Source organism: Petaurus breviceps, unplaced genomic scaffold, assembly GCF_028583685.1.
Source record: "Petaurus breviceps papuanus isolate PSGF00001 unplaced genomic scaffold, PetGlider_PUasm1.0 577, whole genome shotgun sequence".
Taxonomy (NCBI): domain Eukaryota; kingdom Metazoa; phylum Chordata; class Mammalia; order Diprotodontia; family Petauridae; genus Petaurus; species Petaurus breviceps.
This window is the reverse complement of record NW_027186389.1, coordinates 1,060,317-1,082,853: the sequence shown is the minus strand read 5'-3', so window position 1 is coordinate 1,082,853 and position 22,537 is coordinate 1,060,317. Positions and strand designations below refer to the sequence as shown.

Here is a 22,537-nt window from a genome sequence, read left to right as displayed (position 1 = left end):
GAGACAGGGATGGGGAAACAAGGACAGTGATAGGGGATACGACCAGAGGGATGGAGGAGGCAGAAACGGGTGAGAGACCGAGACCAAGACAAGTGGAGCCAGAGAGACGCACACCTAAAGAGATAAAGGAAACAGGAGAGACAGAGGGCGGAACGGGGGCTGGAGGCAGGAACAGAGAGATGCCAAGAGACAGGGAAAGAGAGAGATAACAGAGATGGGGGAAAAGAGAGAGATACACAAAGACACAGACGCACACAGAGACAGGGAGAAGCAGTGACATCGAGAGATGGGGGGCGGGGAAGCGGCAGGGGGAGGGGGAAGGAAGAGACATTGAGGAAACGAAGAGAAAGACGATGACAGAAACAGAGAAAGGTAGAGAAAGCGAGAAGGACAGAACCGGGGAGACAGGGACGGAGCCACGGAGAGATCAAGAGAGACCGGGAAAGACAGGTACACGGAGAAACACAAAGAGCGGAGCGGAGTTGGGGTTCCCCAAGGCCATTGCCAGGCTCACCCCCACGTAGGGACGTACCCCTGACCCGCCCTCGTCCGGCCCAACCCGGCCTTACCCCGTTCCAGCCCCAGTGGCTCCGCGAGCGCGGCCATGTCTGCGCCTCCGCCGGGCCCCGCCCGCCCGGGACCTGGGACTGAGGGACTGACAGAGGGAGGGAGGGACTAGGGGGGAAGAAGCCCCGCCCCCCTGCTGGTCAGGCCCGCCCCGGCCGGAGAAGCTGCCTGACTGCCTGGTGCCTGCCGAGGGCTCCTGCTCTCCCAGCAGCCCAACCCGGCTCTCTACTGCTTCTCCAGCCTCTCCGTCCTGTCTCTTCCCCCTCTCCCCTCTGTCTGTTCCCCCTCTCCCAGCTACCGGTTCCCTTTCCATCTTTCTTGTTCCCCATTTCCAAGGGGAGCGTCCCCTTCTTCCCGCTGCCTGTCGGTCCTTCCCCCCCCCCCGACTGTTCTCTATTTCTAACCTTCTCCCTTTCCGATGGGACTGCTCCCCTCTGCCTGCTCCCCCTCTCCCAGCTGCCCGTTCTTCTTTCCATCCATGGGAGTTCCCCCCTCTTCCCGCTGCCTGTCTCCGCTTTCCCAGCTGACTGTTCTCTCCATCCTTCCCCATTTTCGCTGGGACTGTTCCTTCTCTCCACTCTGCCTGTTCCCCTTGTCCGTCTTTCTGGTTCCCCCTCTCCTCCTGCCTGTCCGCCCTCTCTCCCTGGGCTCCCTCTTCTCCCTCTGTCTCGATCACCCAGCACTCTCTGGAGCTGTGTCCACGCTCCCTCAGCCTCTCCATCGGCTTCCTATCTGCTTTGGCTTCTCCAGGTGTCCTTCCCTCCTGTCTCCGTCAGTCTGTCCTCGTTTCCTTCAGCCCACTTCCTGCGCGCGTCCTCTCTCTTCGGGCTGACCCCAAGGGAAAGAAACAGGAGAAAGGGATGAAAGGTGCAAAGAGCCTTGAGGTCAGGGGAAACCCCTCCTGACAAGCTGAGCTGTCCAACGCAGAAGGGAGCGCCTCCCGAGGCAGTGAATTCCTGGTCCCTGGAGGGCTTCGGCAGAGGCTAGGTGGCCACTTATCGGTTTGTGATAGTGGAGATTCCTTTCAAGTATGAGCAGCTGAGGTCCCTGCCAATTCTTTCGTGATCTGCCTCCCGTGCGTCTCCTTCTTCCCTCTTCCCAGCTGCCCTCTGCACCCTTCATGGCTGTTACCTCTTCATGTTTGTGTGGCCTCACGTTCCTTCTGCTTCTCTTCTCCCTCTCTCTGTCCCCACAGTGCAAGAACCAGAGGTATCTCCCCACTTTCTGTCGATGCTTTCTGCCCTTGCCTCCATCGTCTCCTTACTGAGCCTTCTCCCTCTTCCTTCTCTGTCAACTCCTCTCTCCCTCTCTCCTGGTCAGTCCTCTGCCATTCTCCGTCGTTCTCCTTTCTTGTCTTCTTTGGCTTGTCTTTACTTGTATTGCCTCAGGCTCGAGAGGGGCAGCCAGATGGCACAGTGGATAGAAAGCCAGTCCTGAAGTCAAGGAGGCTCCTCTTGCTGAGCTCAGATCCAGCTTCAGACACGTACTCGATGTATGACCCTGAGCAAATTAATGAGCCTTGTTAGCCTCAGTTCCTCATCTGTAAAATGAGTTGGAGAAGAAAATGACAAACAGCTCCAGTATCTTAGCCAAGAAAGCCCCGAATGGGGTCATGAAGAGCCAGACACAAGGTTCACTATAGTGCCTGGCACTTAGTAAGGACTTAATAAGGACTCATTCATTCTACCTGCCTGTTCTCTCTCTAGTTCTGTGACTTGTTCCTTCCTGTCCTCTTCCTGCCCCAAAATCTGTTGTCTTTATCCCTCTCCAAGGAGACCTGTCTTCTCCCTATTCATCCCTTCTCCCCTCCCTATATTTCTATCTCTCTACACCCCCTCCCCACTTTTCTTCCCCTTTGTCATTCTTTCCAATGTTGTCTTCCTAAATTTCACCTTCTTGTCTTTGTCTGGCCTCTCTACTCTATCTTCCCCAGCATCTCCCTGGTTTTGTGTCCTTTCCCCACTCTGTTCATCCTCTTTGTCCTCTGTCCATCTGTCATAAGATCCCAGACTCTTATAACTGGAAGGCCATCTAGTCCTGCCACTGCCAGGACAAGCTTCTTTTTTTTTTCTTTATAGAGGGAAATTGGGGTTAAGTGACTTGCCCGAAGTCACACGGCTAGTAAGTGTGTCAAGTGTCTGAGGTCAGATTTGAACTCAGGTCCTCCTGACTCCAGGGCCGGTGCTCTATTCGCTGCACCACCTAACCACCCCCCAGGACAAGATTCTTTTCTGCAGTCTCACTGACCTCAAAGACCTCGAGAAAGAGGGACCAATCTCCTTCTCCATACCATTTTTGACACTTCAGACTTAATACTTTAATGTTTTTCTTTTCTCTCTAAATCCTACATTCACACTTCATTCTTATTATGGAAGTTCCGTCAAACATCTTGGCCTCCCAATTCATCACCCTCTGCAACTTCCATATCCTGCACACACCTCAGGCATCCATGAAAGTGGCCATATCCTGGCTTGAATCATAATTCTGGATATCCTGGACTTTGAAATTCCTAATAACAACTCTCTTATCCTGCCAACTCAGCCCTTTACCTTACTTGTCCTAAGTGCTTCATCCTCACCATGACCTCAATCTTTGCATTGCTCCTTCTTCTCCCAGTCCATCACCCTTTTTTTCTTTTTGGAGGGGGGAAGGCAGGGCAATTAGAGTTAAGTGACTTGCCCAAGGTCACATGGCTAGTAAATGTTAAGTATGTGAGGTCAGATTTGAACTCGGGTCCTCCTGACTCTAGGGTCGGTGCTCTATTCACTGTGCCACCTAGTCACCCCTAGTCCATCACTCTTGCTCTAACATTCCTTTTCTTCAGAGTCTTGACTCTATTGTTGGCCAGTTTAAGCTATATGTGAGCCCCTACCTGTGCTTTTCTTGCCTCTTTGACCTATTATCAATCAGCCTTTGCAAAACACCAACCGTGGGTTACCTGCACCACTACCCTCCTTATCTGCTTCTCCTCACATACTGCTGTGCTGCTGCAGAAAGTCTCACAACTATACTGATGGGGACCACTCCAAATATGTAGTACCTAGATTCATCCGAGTTTTCACTGCTGGGAGACATATTGCTGTGAGTAATCCTTCCTGACTGACTTTCAAATTCTGCAGTGATTAATCCATACTTTTTCTTCTCTTTTAGAATCTTTCCACCCTCCTCCTAACATAGGATTTCAGCTCCTAGTGATCATTACAAAACAAACAAACAGGTATCCATTATCACCTCCATTTTCTTTCCTACTCTAAACCTCAAGACTGTGATAGGGAATTAATCAGTGTGATTCCACCATTCTGTCCTCCAGTGTTCTGGTCTCCCTGAAGAGGTAGCTCTTTTCCTCAAAAGACCTCGACTCATGTTCTTGATTCGTCTCCTTCCCATCTCTTCTGAGAATTTGTCCTCTCGATCATAACCCCTCCTTCTTTCCTTCCTAAGTCTCTCTGTATCCACTAGTTCCTTCCTAGTAACCAATGACTCCAAGCACTGCGACTTTCCAGATGGAAACCTCTTCCAACTATTCCCAAAGGGCTACAAAGCAGTGCATATTCTTGGATCCTTCAGTATCAGTACTAGGTCTGTATCCCAAAGAGATAAAATAAAGGAAAAAGATCTATTTGTACAAAAACATTTATAACAGTTCTTTTTGTGGTGGAAAAGAATTGGAAACTCAGGGGATGCCCACCAAGTGGGGAATGGCTGCACACGTTGTGGTATATAATTGTGATGAAATATTTTTGTGTTACAAAAAAAAATGACAAGCAGAAAAACCTGAGGTTTTTATATTAACTGATGAAAAGTGAAATGAAAGTTTCACCATTCACCAGGAGAACATTGTATATAGTAACAGCAACATTGTAATGAAAAGCAACTGTGAAAGACTTAACTACTCTGGTCAAGATAACGATCCAAGACAATTCCTGATGAAAAATGCTATTCATCTCCAAGAGAACTCTGAAGATTGAAGCACACTTTTTCCAGGTGCTTTATTTTTCTTGTTTTGGGGCCATTTTCTTTTGAACATGGCTAACATGGAAATATGTTTTGAATGACTTCGTACACATAATCAATATCACATTGCTTGTTCTCAATGGACTGGGGAGGAGCGGGAAGGAAGGTGAGAATTTGGAACTTAAATTTTTTTAAATGAATGTTAAAATTTGTCAAAATATAATTGGGAAATATTTAACGAAGGAAATAAAAACATTTTTTTAAACTGGAGGGAAAAAAGAAACCCCTCCTTAGCCACCACTCTTTTATATGTTCTTTTTTCCCATTAGAATTTAAGTTCCTTGAAGGCAAAGATGACTGGATTTTTTACATTTGCATTCTGAGTGCTTAGTACAGTGTCTGGCATATAGTAAGCCCTAAATCAGTGCTTTAAAAAAGTTTAAGGAAAACATTTAATTTTAATACCAACATCAACCAAATCACAACAAGGAAAAACATGGTGATCTCCAGAATGATGCTTCTCCCCTTCAACTTTCATTGTTCTCTTCCCTCTTTCAAGCAATCTGAGGATGTAGCATCATACCAGTGACCCCACATAACAAATTCTTTCACCATTCACAATTGATCACCTCCTATTAAATCAGATTCTCCCAGTGCTTACCATGCTCTCTTATTTTAATTTAAATACCCTCAGAAAATGCATTAAATTGCTTTCAGGAACACTGCCAAGATGTTTAAATGATCAAAAAAAGGCACTGAGCTGAATTGGTTTATAAATTACAAGGGGAGATCTGGCATAAACTATGAATCCAAAGGACTAAAGATGTATAGCCATCAAAACAACTTTAAAGGGGACTAAACCAGCTTTGTTTTAAAATGATTTGCTTTGAAAATAGTTATTATTTCTCCCTCTCACTCCCCCCAAGTTGAACCATAGTAAAAAAAAAAAGGAAAAGGAAAACCTATATAATAAACATGGTAATAGTCCCACAAAACAAATTCCACATCAGCCATGTCCAAAAATATATGTCTCATTCTGAATTTTAAGTGCATCATTTTTCTGACTGACAGGAGGTAAGGAGCATGATTCATCTTCAATCCTGTGAATTCATAGTTGATCATTATATTCACTGATCTGCACTCCAAAGTCTTTCAAAGTTGTTCTTCATTATAATGTTGTCATTGTATAAACTGTTCTCTTGCTTTTGCTCACTTCACTCTGCATCAGTTCAGAGGTCTTCCTACTTTCCTTTGAAATTATCCATCTCATCATTTCTTATGGTACAGTAATATTCCATGACATCTTTATACCAGAGTTTGCTTAGCCTTTCCTCAGTAGGTGGGCACCCCCTTGGTATCCAGTTTTTGACTACTCCAGAAAGAGCTGCTATAAATATAGTTAGTACTTCCTTTTCTTCTTTCTTTGCCCTCTTCAGGGCATAGGCCAATAGTGCTATGACTGCGTTTTCGGAATGGCCAAAGCTATTCATAGTTCCTTCAAGAGGGCACTGATGTATCTGCTTTCCCAAAATCTATCCATTTGTCATTTTCCTTTTTTCTCAGTTTTTGCCAGTCTGATAGTTGTAAGATAGAATCTCAGAATTGCTTCAGTTTGCATTTCTCTAATTATTAATGGTATGGAGCATTTTTATATGGTTGTTGTATGTTTGTTCATATCCTTTAACTAAATATCTATTGAGGAATGGCTCTTGGTCTTATAAATGTAAATCACTTCCATATTTATCTTGGATATGAGACTTATCAAAGAAACTTGCTGCAAAGGTTTTTTTCAGGTTATCTATTTCACTTAAAACTTTAACTAATAGTTTTGTTTATGCAAAACCTTTTTAATTTTATAAAATAAAAAATGGTTTATCTTCTGCAATCCTCTGTCACTTGGTTGGTCATGAATCCTTCCCCTAGCCATAGATCTTGCAAACAATTTATTCCTTGCTCCTTTAATTTACTTATAATATCACTTTTTTATGGTCTAAGTCTCATATCCATATGGAGTAGTCTTGGCATATGGAGTGAAAGGTTGATTTATACCTAGCTTCTGCTTCCCAGTTTTCCCAGTACTTATTGTCAAATAGTGAGCCCTTTCCCCTAGGATCTTTGGGTTGATCAAACACTATATTACTGTGTTTGCTATTGTATGTTATGTCCCTATCAGTTCCAATGATCAACAGCTCTATTTTATAACCAGGACCCGATAAACTGAATGATTACTGTGTCAGAATTTGAGATAAGGGAACTATCTCTTCCTTCCCACTTTTAAATTATTTTCCTTGAGATTCTTGACCTTTTGTTCCTCCATGTGAATTTTACTTTTTATTATTTTTAGCCCTATAAAAATAATTCTTTGGCAGTTTTGGTACAAGATTGAATAAATATATTTAGGTGGTATTGGAATTTTTATTATATTGGTTCGACCTATCCATGTGTTTTATAGTTGTATTAATAGCCTTTCTGGGTGTCTCCTAGTAGTTTAAATTCCCAAATATTTTTATACCTTCTGTAGTTATTTGAGGCAGCTATGTGGCACAATGGATGGAGTACCAGGCCTGGAATCAGGAAGATCTGAGTTCAAATCCAGTCTTAGATGCTTACTATCTGTATGACCCTGGGCAAGACAGTTAACCTTTTTTTTTGTCTCAGTTACTCATCTGTAAAATGGGGACACACTGAAAAAGGAAATGGCAAACCACGCCAGGATCTTGTCCATGGGTCACGAAGAGTCAGACACAACTGAAACTACTGAAACCTGAAACAACAACAAGCTATTTGGAATGGAATTTCTCTTTCTAGTCCTTCCCACTGGGTTTCATTGGTAATATACAGGAATGCTGATGACTTACGTGGAATTCTTTTGTATCTTGAAATTTTTGTTGTCTATTGTTTCACATAATTTTTCAGTTGGCCCTTTCAAGATTTCTTTGTCAATCATCATATTATCTGCAGAAAGTGACATGTTTCTTCTTTGCCTATGCTAAGTACTAGTAATGATAATGGTCCCCTTATTTTACCACTGATCATTCTGGAAAGGCCTCTGACTTTCCACTATTACATATAGTGTTTGCTCTTGGGTTCATTATATGCATTTATTAACGTACTATCCAGAGGTTGTTTGTTTGTTGTTGTTGTTTTTAACAAAAACAGGTGTTGGACTTTTTCTAAAGCCTTTTTAGCATCCATTGATATGATTATATGTTTTTATTATTTACATTAATATGATTTATCATATTTACAGTCTTCTTTAAATTGATTTTTTAGTCTTTATCTTTATATTTGCTAAAGAATATTTGTATTCTTTAAAGAACATATTTATATAACAATATAAAATAATATAAAGTTATATAATATAGTATAATATAAAGAATGTATTTATTAAATAATATTTATATTCTTTATATATACATCAACCCTGAGATATTAATATGATACCAACACAGAGCATGCAATCTTTCTAACATATTGTTATAGGTATTTGCTAATATTTTATTTAAAATGTCTGAATCAATGTGCATTGGGAATATTGGTCTAAATTTTCTTTCTTTATATTATCACCTCTAGTTTAAGTATCAAAGACCATAGAAAGAGATTGTAAATATCCCTTCTTTTCCTGTTATTGCAAACTCATCACCTAATGTTATAATTAATCACCAACAGAGGGAAGAATTAAGGGAGTTTCTTGCACAAGGCAGGACTTTAGGTGGGACCTGGAGGAAGACAGACACCAGGGGATGGAGATGAAGGAGAATGTTTCAGGTGGGAGGGGTGAGCCAGAACAAATGTTTGCAGTTGGGAGACAGAGTGTCCTATTTGTGGAATGTCAAGGAGGCCAGTGTCACTGGGTCCCCAGTTACATGTGGAAGTAGAAGGTGTAAGAAGACTGGAAAGATGGGGATACGGGCAGGGAGTGCTGGTTATGAAGGGCCTTGAATGCCAAATGGAGGATTTTGTATTTGATCATGGAGGCCACAGGGAGTCACTGGAGTTTTTGAGTAGTGGGGTGACATGGTCAGACCTGTACTTTAGAAAGATCACTTTGGTAGCTGAATGGAGAATGGATTGGACAGGGGAGAGACCTGAGGCAGGCCATTGCAATAGTCCAGGATGGGGGTGAGGGTCAGAGGAGAAAAGGGGGCATGTTCAAGAGGTGCTACAGAGTCAAAGTCTACAGGCCTTGGCAGCAGCTTGGATTGGGGAAGGGGCGTAAGAGATAGTGAAGAATCCAGGATAACTTCTAAGTCACAAGCAAAAGGGAACAGGAGGATGGTGGTGCCCTCGCCAGTAACAGGAATATTAAGAGGAGAGGAGTGTTTGGAAGGAACAATAATAAATTCAGTTGAGGGCATGTTGAATTTCAGATGTTGGCAAGACAATTAATTCAAGATACCCAGCATGCAGTTAGAGCTGGTAGATAACTAGAAGTCAGCAGAGAGGTTTGGTCTGGATAAATAGGATTGAGAATCATCAACACAGAAATGATCATGGAATCCATGGGAGCCGAGGAGATCCCCAAGTGAGGCAGTCTAGAGGAGGAAGAGAAAAAGGCCCAGGACAGAGTTCGGTAAAAGGGCATGACCTGGAGGAGGATCCAGAAAAGGAGACATCAGGGAGGGAGGAGGAGAAGCAGGAGAGAGACAGAGAGAGAGCCAAAAACCTAGAAAAAAAGAGTGTGAAGGAGATGATGTCCAACAGTGTCCAAGGCCACAGAGAAGTCAAGGGTAAGGACTGAGAAAGGCCATTAGCTTTGGTAAATGTGCAGAGACCCATCTCAGCTGAGTGAGAGAAGAAGCCAGACTATAGAGAGCAAAGAAGAAAATGAGAAGAGACGCCGACTATTGTTGACGTCTTCTCAGAGTTCAGCCACAAAAGGAAGGAAAGGGGACAACAGTTAAGAAGGAAGAGAAGGATGGAGTGAGATTGTTTGCTGTGGAGAGGAGAGGCACAGGGATGTTGGTAGGCAGTGGGCATTCTTGTAGGCCACGTGGCCAGGACATCTTTTTTCCTGGGGGTTTCCTTGGAGTTATTATGGGGTCTGCTGAGTGTTCAGCATTTTCATTGGTCCGTTCATTTCAGCAGCCACAGTGTCTGGGTTCAGGAACATGGGTCCAGCTTCACTCTGGCGCCGTCTCATGCAGAGGCTGGGCCCCTCTTTTCTCAAGCATTCTCTTTGCTTTGTCCTGTGCTGTGCCAAGCAGCAGGGATGTTGCTCAGGGCTCCTCCTCTGATGTGACTAGAGCTCTGAGGTGTTTTTTTCTTTTTCTTTTCCACTTAATAGTATTTTACTTTTTCAACTACATGCAAAGATATTTTCAACATTCACTTTTATAAAACATTTAGTTCCAAATTTTTCTCCCTCCCTCCTTCCCTTCCCCCCTCCCAAAGACAGCATGCAATCTGATATAAGTTATACATGTACAATCATGTTAAACATATTTCCATATTAGTCATGTTGTAAAAGAAGAATCAGAACAAAAGAGAAAAAAAACATAAGAAAAAAAAGAGAGAGAATAGTACACTTCAATCTGCATTCAGACTCCACAGTTCTTTCTCTGGATGCAGATGGCATTTTCCATCATGAGTTTTTTGGAATTGTCTTGGATCCTTGCATTGCTGAGAAGGGCTAAGTCTATCAAGGCTGATCATCATACAATGTTGCTGTCACTGTGTACAGTGTTCTCCTGGCTCTGCTCTCTTCACTCAGCATCAGTTCATGTAAGTCTTTCCAGGTTTTTCTGAAATCCACCTGCACACCAATAGTATTCCATTACGTTCATATAGAACTTGTTCAATCATTCCCTAATTGATGGGCATCCTCTTAATTTCCAATTCTTTGCCACCACAAAAAGAGTTGCTGTAAATGTTTTTGTACATGTGGGTCCTTTTCCTGTTTTAATGATTCTCTTTGGGATACAGACCTAGTAGTGGTCTTGTTGGATCAAATGGGTATGCACAGTTTTATAGCCCTTTGGGCATAATTCCAAATTACTTTCCAGAATGGTTGGATCAGTTCACAACTCCAACAATAATGCATTAGTATTCCAATTTTTTCATATCTTCTCCAACATTTATCATTTTCTTATTTTGTCATATTAGCCAATTGGTTAAGTGTGAGGTAGTACCTCAGAGTTGTTTTAATTTTACTTTTTCTAATCAACAGTATTTTAAAGCATTTTTTCATATGACTATAGATAGCCTTAATTTCTTCATCTGAAAATTGTCTGTTCATATCCTCTGACCATTTATCAACTGTGAAATTACTTGTATTCTTATAAATTTGACTCAGCTCTCTATATATTCAAGAAATGAGACCTTTATCAGAAACACTGGCTGCAAAAATTTAGTTTTCTGCTTTCCTTCTAATCTTGGTTGCATAGCTATGTTTGTGCAAAATCTTTTTAATTTAATGTGGTCAAAATTATCCATTTTGCATTTCCTAATGTTCTCTGTCTCTTATTTGGTCATCATTTCTTACCTTCTCCATAGATCTGGCAGGTTAACTTTTCCTTGCTCTCTTAATTTGTTTATGGTATCACTCTTTATGTGTAAATCATGTGCCCATTTTGACTTTACCTTGATATAAGGCATAGGATGTTGGTCTATGCTTAGTTTCTGTTATGCTGTTATCCCAACAGTTTTTATCAAACAGTGATTTCTTATTCCAAAAGCTGGAATCTTTGGGCTTATCAAACAGTAGATTACTACAGTCATTGACTCCTGTGTCTTGTGTACCTAATCTTTTCCACTGATCCACCACTCCATTTCTTAGCAGTGCCAAATAGTTTTGATCATTGCCACTTTTTAATATAGTTTTAGATCTGGTACAGCTAGGCCACCTCCCTTTGCATTTTTTCCCATTAATTTCCTTGATATTCTTGACCTTTTGTTCTTCCAAATGAATTTCGTTACTATTTTTTCTAGTTCTATAAAATAATTTTGGTAGTTTTGTTGGTATAGCACCAAATAAAGAAACTAATTTGGGTAGAATTGTCATTTTTATTAGCTCAGCCTATCTATGAGCAATTGATATTTTTCCAATTGTTTAGATCTGACTTTGTGTGAAAAGTGTTTTGAAATTGTTTTTGTAATAGTTCCTGGGTTTATCTCGGCAGGTAGACTTCTCGGTCTTTACTTTCCCTCCTGCTAGGGGAATCCCTGACTTTCTCTACAATGCACCAGAAACCTCTCCACCCTGGAAGTTCCACTTTGTCACTGGACTTCTCACACTGGAAGTACCCTGTACCCCTAGGGCCTCTCCCTTTGATGAGGGGGGTGGTCCTCCCATAACCTCCATTTTTAAGAAGGAGGCCCAAGCCAGACACATCTTCATTCTTCTCCAGCTGCTCTTCTCACTTCCCCCTCCCATTCCTACTCCCTTTTCTGTATTGTCTTCTCCCATTTGGATGTAAGTTCCTTGAAGACAGGAACTGTCTTTTTTTCTGCTTGTACTTGTATTTCAGCACTTAGCCCCATAATTGTTACTGACACAGAGGAAGTCTTTAAAAATGCTGGGTGGCTTATTTGATGAGTTTTAATTAAGCACCTACTTACTATGTGCCAAGCACTGTTAGGCACTAGGTATACAAATACAAGAAGTGGACAGAGTACCAGGCCTAGAGTCAGGAAAACCCAAGTTCAAATCTGGCTTCAGGACAAGTCACTTAACTCTGTTTGCCTCAGTTTCCTCATCTTTAAAAGGAGCTGGAGAAGGCAATAGCAAACCACTCTAGTATCCTTCAAGTGGGCTCAGGAATTGTCAGATGGGACATATCTATGTATATATAAGTGGGAGGGAAGGACCTAGATTAGACTAGATAAAACACTTATCAAGCACTTACTGGGAAGACCAGTAAGATACAGAAGAGAGGTCACCGGAAAGAGTATTTTCTGTCTCTAGCAGGACAAGAAGTCAGACTCCGAAAGCCTTAGAAGTGGGGGAGGGAAGACAAAGAGGAGGTAATGACACATTTGAGAGCAATGATACAGGACAGCTCCAGAGATCAGCTTCAAGTGGAGTTTTCTGGAGGAAGAAGAGGAGGGGGAAGAGGAGGAGGAGGGAGACAAGGGAGGAGAAAGAGTAGAAGGGCAAGGAAGAGAAGGAAGAGGAGAGTCCGGCATGTTTGCAGGCAGCTTTGGCCTCCTGAGAGAGGTTGAATGCACAGGCAGAGGGATGGGACTCAACAAATTCTTTGTCAGAAAAAGGACCACAGGAGAAAAAAAATGAGGCTTACCCAGAGAGGTGATACAAGGAAGAGGGAACTCATTCCAGATGGTCTTTATCTTCTCAGTAGAGAAGGAGGAGGTGAGGAAAGGGTTTAAATTAGACAATGGGGGTGATGGGAGATTCAGGAAGAGATGTAGGGTTGCTGTGCAGCAGGGAGAGCCCAGCTGAGATGTGGTGACAGGTGGGCAGCAAGGCTGTGTGTCTCATACCACTGATACCAAGCAGCCAGGGAGTTGGAGGAGAGAAGGCAGATGGTAAGAATCTATATGACTGCATTTCTAGAGCATTTTAGGTTTTCCAAATTGCTTTGAAAATATCTTGCTTATTCTCACATATCTGGGAATTAGGTGATATTATTGTACTCATTTTAACAGGTGAAAAAAATGAGGGAAATGGTGGTTAGATGATTTGCCTAGGGACACATAGCTAGTGTCTGAGGCTGGATTGGAACTCAAGTCTCCTTGACTCCATGTCCAGAGCTCTCTGCATTGCACCACCTAGCTTAGATTAGGTGAACTGCCTAGCTCTAAGGTCAACAAACATGGAGGCTGCAGCAAGGGCAATGGACTGGAGGGAAAGATGGTGAAGAGAGACTGGATGTTGTGGTGAACATAATTGGTTTAAGTGTGTGGCAGAAGAATAGGGGAAAGACAGAGGTTGGGGCTAAAGAGAGGAGATTCATAATTCTGCATAGTGAAGGTAGGGATGTAATGGGTCAAGTCAAAGGTCTGAGCATCCCTGTGTGGCTGTGGAGCAGAGATGAGGTGAGGGTATTTGAGGGAAGATCAATGTGTCAACAATTAAGTCCCCATATATAAGGGCAGAGGATGGGGTCAAAAGGGAATCTGGGTTAGGCTCTGACCTCCTTGAGAAAGGAAGGGAAATGACCTAGGGCAACCAGGATCTGGATTGTGTCATGTGGATGGAGGAATCATATAGAGGGAAGCAAGATGTTGATGGGATGGTGACAGAAGGAGGAGTAGGGCTGAGGCAGGTGGAGAGGGGAGGACAACCAGTCATATGCCCTCCATGGCACAGGGACATTCTGTCTGACTGCTGCTGCCACACTCTGGGGCTCTTTGAGGATAAAGGTGGCATTGGTGCATTCTTTCTCCAGCCTTACAGGAAAAAAGGAAAGTGTCCATCATGAACCCGGAGCCCAAGAGAACTCATATGGTGGGGGATGATGCCCACTCCCTGCATAGGGGAGATGGGCTTGGCTCTTGATTGAACATGGTATATGAGGCCCTGTTGGACGAGGTTCTGGAAGTAAGATTCCTTGGAGCTGAGGTTCTGGTCCCTTCTAGGGAGGGCCCTCTGGTGTCTGATGACCTAATCTGGAGAGGTGTCCTCCAGGTGAGAGGCCTGGGGGAGTCTAAGGCTCCAGTTCTGGGCAGAGATCTGGAGATGAGAAACCTCATGTCGGAAGGTCTGGTCCTGGCAGAGGTTTCCAGCTTTCAGGTTCCCAAAAGGTGACCTCGGGAAGCTGACACAACATTCCTGATGGGGACGGACCAGAGCAGAGTACAACAGCATCACAGCCACCTCTTAAGGAAGACGGAGATTCCTTCAGCTTTGGTGGTCTGACAGATAACTCTGTTGGAATGCAGGGTCCACTACGGCCACTAATGCGCTTTAGCCACACGCCCCTCACCATTTTGAGGAGGGAATTAAATGATTGATGTCTTTTGTTCTCATATCACCTCCACTTTCCAGCCTATCCCTCCTCCATCCCCTCCCCATCTAACCTTGCCTTATAATGAAAAATAACAGGAGAAAGTCCCTCAGCAAAAGGAACCGTCTGACAGTTTATAGTCTCCCACTTCTGAAAAGGACGGAATTCGCATTTATTAAGCATACAAGTTTATGTGTGCTCCTCCCAACAGCCTTGGGAGGTGGTCCTGTATTAGCCCCATTTTACAGATGAGGTGACTTGCCCAATCTTCCTGACTCTGGACCCAGCACCCTGTACACTTTGGGGCCCCCTAGCGGCTACACAGGAGTCCAGAGCAGTCATTGCTCTTACAGGGGGTGTCCAGTGTTCTTTCCAGTCTTTCCCTTTCCATCCTACCCTTCCTTGTTCTGATGACTTCACTCCACAGCAGTCCATGGAGACTCCCCATGATACCCCTAATCCATCATTCCTCATGAGGCAGGAAGCTCCGATCACACGTAGTTACCACAATTTGCTTGGTCATTCCCCAACAGCTGGGCGTCATTTTTCTACTCCATTTCCATTTCCATCATTACCAAATAAAATATGGCCAATAATGCTTTGGTGTCTATGGGGCCTTTATTTCTGTTTGACTTCCTTAAGGACAGGGCAGTCTACATATGCCTAGGACTGAGCTCTCTAGGTCAAAGACATTTGAATCATTTTTTGGCTAAGTGGTAGAGAGGATAAAGCATTAGATTTGGATCTTGTGCCAGACACTTACTAGCTATGTGACCCTGGGCAAGTTACTCAATCACTGGCTGCCTCAGTGTCCTCATCTGTAAAATGGAGATAATCACAACTTCTATTTCCCAGGGCTGTTGTGAAGACAAAAGGAAACGGTATTTGGAAGGCACTTTGTAAACCATAAAGTTATACAGATGCTAGTTGCTACTACATAATTATTATTAGATCATAATTTTAGTTTTTTTTTTAAAGCAATCGGGGTTAAGTAACTTGCTCAAGGTTACACAGCCAGGTATTTCTGGGTGGGCAATAAGTATCTGAGCCCGGATTCGATCCCCAGGTCATCCCGACACTGGAGCCGGTGCTCTTACTCGCTGTGCTACCTGGCTACCCCTATCATTTTTAATATATTTCCTAATTACTTTCCAGAATTGACTGGACCAGTTCCTAGCCACACCAACAGTGTATTACTTCCTATGGTTCTTTGAAATCAAATTTTGACTCAGACACTTAGCTGTGACCAGCAAGTCAGCACCACCAGGAGAGAAGGACCCAAAATAAAATCACAAAAATGCACAGCACTTCTATAGGGTAATAAAACCCAGAGGCAAATGACAGGAAAGAAATTCCCATTCAAAATAACCCCCCAACACCTAGGCTATCTGGAAGTGAATCTATCAAGACACATTCACTGCTTGTATAGACACAATTACAAACCACTCTCTGACTTCAACCATTGGATGTTTGGTCAGTGCTCATGCTTGGATGCTTGGGTCACAGCAACAAAAGGGAAGTTACAGCCCTATCCAGATTATCAAGGGGTCACTTTGCAGAGCTGGAAAAAGGAATAAGAAAAAATCACTGGCAGGAAAATGGTTAAAATATGAAGGGAAAAAACTGAGACAAGGTAGGAACCAAAGGGTGGGAAACTACATCACAAAGGTGAAGCACCCTAAATGAGAGAAAAGAAGCAAAGCACCACCATCTTCCCTAGAGCTGGAAAAAGCTCCAGACCCTGACTACAAGACCCACAGAATTAGTTGGTTGTGTTTCGAGCCTGGGCCCCGGCACCATCTTTGAGGATGTGTTCCCCATCAGACTGGGAGCACCTGGACAGAAGAACTGGCTTACTACTCTATTTGTAACCCCAGCCCTTAGCACAGCATTTTATATATAACAACCACTTGATAAAAGGTTGTGTTTTTTCATCCATTTATTAATAACAGATTCAAAACTATATTATAAAACATTAACCACCAAAATTATTTCATGCTACTTAACAAATATAGATCAGTGGAACAAAGTGGACAAGGAAGAATCAGAAACAATCAAATTCAATAACCCAGAGTCTGATAAACTCAGGAATATAAGTTAATTGGGGAACAAGTAGTGATGAGAAAATTGGCAAAAATATGATTTAGACCAGCAGTCAATTAAAAAAGAAATGGATTCTTGTTGACCTATTGATTTAGAAAAACACAAGTTATCATCATCTATATTGTATTGTGTTTTTATTTATTTTGTTAAACATTTCCCAATTGTGTTTTAATCTGGTTTAGGATATACTCCAGAATTTTTCAAGAGCCATGTGACATCTGTGGTTTAGATCAGTGTTGTTTTTATTGTTCAGTCGTTTTCAGTCTTAACCCCTTTGGGGGTTTTCTTGGCAAAGATACTGGAGCGGTCTGCCATTTCTTTCTCCATCTCATTTTACAGAGGAGGAAACTGAGGCAAACAGGATTAAGTGACTTTCCCAGGGTCACACAGCTAGTGTCACAGGTGGATTTTAATTCAGGTCCTTCTGACTCCAGGCCTGGAATTCTATCCACTGCACCACCTAGCTGCAGCACTACATATGTGTGTATATACATATATGTATATGTGTGTCTTTACATTAAGTCATTTACTCATTGTTCAGTCACGTCCGACTTTGTGACCCCATTTGGGATTTTCTTGGGAAAGATACTGGAGTGGTCTGCCATTTCTTTTTCCAATTCAGTTTACAGATGAAGGAACTGAGGTAAATGGGGTTGAGACTTGCTCAGGGTTGCACAGCTAGTAAGTGTCTGAGGCCAGATTTGAACTCGGGAAGATGAGTGTTCTGACTCCAAGCCCAGAACTCTGTCTTATACCATATACCACAATGAACTCAAAATGGACATACACAATACGAATATTAAATTAAATATTGGAAATGAACATGCCTTTTACAACTATGGATCATTCAGGAAGAATTCTTATCCAAAAAACTAATAGAGGTGACTCAAGAAGATCAAATGGATAATTTCAATTACACAAAATTGGAATGCTTTCGCATGAACAAAATCAATGCTGGTGGAATAAAGAAGTAAAAGTTGCTAATTCGGAAAAAAAAAAAAATCTCTCTGATAAGAGTCTGCCTGATATCTCAGCTACGTGGGTAATTAACATATATATGACCAAGAGTCATTTCCTAACCGATAAGTGGGCAAATGAGTGAATGGAAATGCATTTATTCTTTGCTTCCTATGTGATAACCACTGGGGATACGAATAGAAGAGTAAGAGAATACCTGACCTCCAGGGCCTCACCTTTCAATGAGTGAGACAAGATGTATCTGTGTCCAAAAGAAAGGCCCCACCACCCCGGTGAAGCAGATCTTCTGTGTCATTTCTATTGATAATGTTGAATCATTGGACGATATCATGGACCCCTTTCTCAGGTCTTTGGGAGCTAGAGCTGCCAAGGACGTGAGAGTTCCCGTGCCCACAGAAGCCACAGTCAGGTTGCATCTCCACAGGGCTTTCTTCCTAGGGATGACTGATGGCTGTAGGGACAGGGCTGGGGGCAGAATTGGGAGGTTCTTAGGGCCTGAGGATTTACCTGCCCAGTAAGCAGTAACTGATCAGCAGCAAGTCATATCAAAGGACATGAAAATAGTTCTGGAAAAGAGGTTTGCAAACTCTTAGCCACCATGTCAAAGATCCCTCCAAATCACAATTCTGAAGTTTCAGCTCATGTCCCATGACCTGGCAAAGAAGACAAAAGATGGAAACACCCGTTCCTCACCTTATACCAACACTCCTAATATAGAAAGAACAGCAGTGGCTACACCCAGCAGACACATGCTAAGAAAGGAGTCGACAATGAATGAAACCCATGGTCTCAGGGGTCTCTTCCTAAGTGCACAAAACATGGGCAGGAAGCAAAATGAACTAATGATTTCTAATGAGGGTGGGGAAAATTTGATTTCTTTCTTACCAGTTACCACCACCATTGGTAGGATAAGGCAAGGTCTGGCTAAGGTCCTGGAATAGTCTACCTTCTTCAAAAGTAACAGGATAGAATAAATAAGGGCTGGGGAACCTGCAGCCTCAAGGGCACATGTGGACCCCATTGAAGGACTGCACTTGAGGATCTAGAGGTTCCCCACCCCTGGAGATGGTAGAACAATACTGACCAGGAAGCAGATACACACCCAACCCAACCCAATCAACACTCATGTAATGCCTATGATATGCTGAGCACTGGGCTAATTGCTGGGATGTGTTAAAAACTCTGTGTGTGAGTAAGTGTGAGTGTATAAAATCCCTGCCTTCAATGAGCTTACAATTTAAAGGATTCCAGAAACAAGAAGGGGGGGAAAGGGGCATAACAGAGATGGGGTGGAGGTCATCAGGAATAGGAGAAGCAATATTGTCTTCAGAGTATACCACAAATCAAATACAAATGCAAAGCCTAGCACAGAGGCATGATGTCATGCTGATAAGGGACGTCTTTCTTTCTTTCTTTCTCTGCCTCTCTCCCTCTCTTTCTCCGTCTCTCTCTCTCCCTCTCTGTCTCTGTCTCTCTCTCAAATAAATCAGCTAATATTTTCTTGCCCTGTCTTAATAACAGGTGAATCCTTCAAAAGGTGGAGGAAACCATGAGGTCTTTGCCCTGAATATCGTTCTTACCAACATGGAAGAATTTGTGACTGCCTGCCTTCTGAGAATGTATAAGAGAAAAGAAGCCAAGTGTCCATTAAGCAGAGTCATCTCCAAGGTGCTTGGAGTAAGAAGCCCAGACAGAAAACAGTCCCTCCCCAAGGTACTTAAATTCTTCTAATTCTTCTTCAGGGTTAGGGGAAAGATAGCATAAGGAAGAGGAGATGGGTAAGGATCCCAAGGACTGAGATTCTGCAAAGGAAGTCAGAATGGAAAACTCTCAAGAACGAAATTCCGAAGACAGAAATTGAAGGGTTGTTGATAAAGAGAATGAAGGGAGTTGTCCAAAAACAGCCTGGTGTCCAGGAAGCCCATTAAACAAACGAATGAATGAACAAGGGGATAAATGAGTGCAGATTTCACAAATGCATGACAAGGATTTCAAGGAGCATTCACTGTCTACCCTGTGGAAACCACATGCCTGGGGATGGGGACACCGAAACAAAGTATTTCCTGCCCTCAAAGAGTTTACTTACTTTCTAGGGGGGGGGGGACTTTGCTCTAGGCCATATGTATTTGTCTCCCCCACCTACCCTCTGCATTTTTTTTTTGCTTTTTTGGAGGGAAATTGGGGTTAAGTAACTTGCCCAAGGTTACACAGCTAGTTGTTTTGTGTGAGTGTTAAGTATCTGACGCCGGGACCAAATTCAGGTCCTCCTGACTCCCGGGCTGGTGCTTTACTCACTGCACCACCTAGCCGCTCCTACCCTCTGCATTTTCTAGATCTTAGTATGAGAGAGAGTGATGCAGCAGCAAGAAGGGCCTGAGGGGAATACTATAAAGGCAGGCCTTTTGTGCTTTTCTGAAGTGACCCTCTCCCTCTCTCCCTGCTCAGGCTGCAACATGTCAGGAGGAGCTCTGGAAAAAGAGGGAGGCTGCCTGTTTGACAGAGGCTGAAGGAGGCCCCTGACCACCACTGGCCAGGAGGCACAGAGAGCTAAAATATGACTGCGACCCTGCTAGGATTGCTATCCATTACCAAAAGGCTTTGGCCAACCTCAGCTACCTCGGCCCAGGAGACGAGGGCGAAGCCAACAATCTGGTATGGGAAGTTGGACACCTAACTGCAGTAATAGTTGTGGTCGTTGGCCACTGGGCCATTTCTTAGCACCCTTTGCTTTTGTTTTAACACTGTGACAAAAGGTACTGAACCAATACCCTGTGAGAGCTCACCCCAAGAAGAGAAGAAACTAGGGGAACAGGTGAGTAGAAGCGTGAACAATGAAGGTTGGGAGTTATTGATGAAAAGTAATCCATCCCCCTTGCCCCACCACTTCATGGGATTTCTGATCATCTCACATTGCAATAATTAGGTGTACCTGTAGGGTGCCTCAAAATACACCAAGACTTTGGGGACACCCTATATTTGCAGAAAAGACCATGGCAGTTTCTGCAGAGGAGAGATTTAGAGAACACTCACAAGGAACTCAGTAAGGCCTTCCAAATTAAAACAGCGTGAGCCTTGATTTCTTGTTCAGTGGTGGTCGACTCCTTGTGACCCTATTTGGGGTTTTCTTGGTAGAGACACTGGAGTGGTTTGCCATGTCCTTCTGTAATGGTAATGTAATTTTGAATTTGAAGATCCCTTTTTGTTGGCAAAAGTAGCAGGTACTTAACACTTAGTAACTGATTGTATTGAACTCCTGTCTCCTTTTACTAATGTAACAGGAAGGGGTTGGCTGAAACAGGCTGTGTGTATATAAGGAAAAGCCCCAGAGAGGCACAGACAGAATTTCCTTGAGACCAAGATCTGGTGGCAGAACAGCTACAGAAGAATGGAGAACTAAGTCCTGAAAACTTGTGGTGGTGGAGCTTCTTCTGAACAGGAGCCCAGAGCCAGGAGCCAGGAGCCCAGGTGTCTGAACCATGACCAGGATGCTGAGACATTGTTTGTATGTGGCTTGGTTGAGCCTTGAATTCCCTGGAGCAGAAGTGGTGAAGGATCTGACAGGGACCAGACCCTGTGAACTTCAGTGTGGAGCAGGACCTGCCCAGAGAGCTGGACAAGGAACTGGGAGCTGTCTGCCAGTGAACCCAGGTGACAGTCTGGTGAATCCAGGTGGAATCTGGGACCATGGAAGGGGATCCAGGGAATCTGAGAACAGGCCCCAAGTCGAGATGGAAAGACCTCTCCTTGGGTACTGAGTAATTATGGAATTATAACTAGTGACCTAAGGGGTGGAGGGTTTTGTGTATGATAATTAGTAAGACTTTGCTGAATAAGTGACTGATTGTACTTTGAGATATTGTTACTGATAGAGTTAATTAAGACTTTGCCCCAAGAGTGGAAGACTTTGACTGTGTACTTTGAAACTACTGATAAGTGACTGATTGAGTTAACTTCAGAGTGAGTGACTATTTTACTTTGAGACTATGTTGTGAATATTATATTGTGATTTTTCTGTGATAAGTTGTAATATTGTGGATGCTGTACCTTGATTTTCTGTGGATGTTTTGCTTTTGTTATGAAATAAATAGAGTGATCACTATACTGAGTAATCAGAACTTTAAAAGCTGTTCACAGTAGCAGTTCTTCTGGAAAGCTTCTGTGCATGGCATTACACCTTTTCCAGCTCATTTTACAGATGGGGAAATTGCAGGCATAAGTGAAGTGACTGTTCCAAGGTTACATAGCTAGCAAGCATGTGAGGTCAGATTTTAACTCAAGTCTTCCTGACTCCAAGCCCAGTGCTCTGCATACTATGCTATCAAGTAACAATTTTAACATTTGGGAAATGATCTCTTGCCAATGTGGAAGTTATTGGTGAATCAATTATGCACCATCAGACCAATTTTTCAAAGCAAAAATCAGAATTAGTATTTTGTCTGAAGGATAAAGGAGGTTAGATTACAAAGGGTAAAGGCGGGGTTCGAGGAGGGGAAAGGATGATATTGGTATGTAGATGGCTTGTTCTAGGAATGTGGCAGAAAAAAAGAGAGACCAGTCACTGGAGAGCCTGAGAAGCTGGTAGGGTCTAGTAAATGTCGAAGGATGGGAGAGAGACTTGGGCATGTTTGAAAGCAGCAGGGAAGGACCCAGGAGAGATGGAAAGGTCGGACAATTAGAGAGAGACCTGCTGGGATGGATATGACAGTCTCATAGAAGAGTTCTGAAGGAGGAGAGTGGCAGATCAGAGTAGGCGATCTGGGGGTCTAACATGAAGAGAACGGGAGAAGACCAAATTCATATTGAATGGTTGCCATCTTCCAGCATTTAGTAAGAGCCCAGAGAGGGGGGACCCTCGAGAAGGCCTGAAACAGCTTTCATGAGAAGTCACATCCGGTATAGGGGACAGCAAACAGACTGGTATGGTTGGCACAGAATGAGTGAGGGGGAGTAACGGGAAGTAAGGGTATGAGGACAGCCTGGAGCCAGGTGACAAAAGGTTTCATATGAAAAGAAGTTTGTTTTCTATC

The 22,537-nt window shown here is 43.3% G+C and overlaps 1 protein-coding gene and 1 long non-coding RNA gene across 2 annotated transcripts in view; one reads left to right on the top strand and one right to left on the bottom strand.

Moving 5' to 3' along the window:
* Window positions 1-631, bottom strand: part of LIN7B (lin-7 homolog B, crumbs cell polarity complex component) — a 4,867-nt gene extending 4,236 nt beyond the window's left edge. The window contains exon 1 of the mRNA XM_069103381.1: window positions 570-631. Within this exon, the coding sequence (XP_068959482.1) occupies window positions 570-606 (37 nt within the window). The 5' untranslated portion in view covers window positions 607-631. The remainder of the gene's footprint in view (window positions 1-569) is intronic.
* LOC138173354 (uncharacterized) lies at window positions 328-21,609 on the top strand. Its single transcript, XR_011171371.1, has 4 exons — window positions 328-450; window positions 19,032-19,223; window positions 19,956-20,322; window positions 20,789-21,609. It is a non-coding gene; the product is annotated as an uncharacterized lncRNA (long non-coding RNA).
* The last annotated feature ends 928 nt before the right edge of the window (window positions 21,610-22,537 follow it).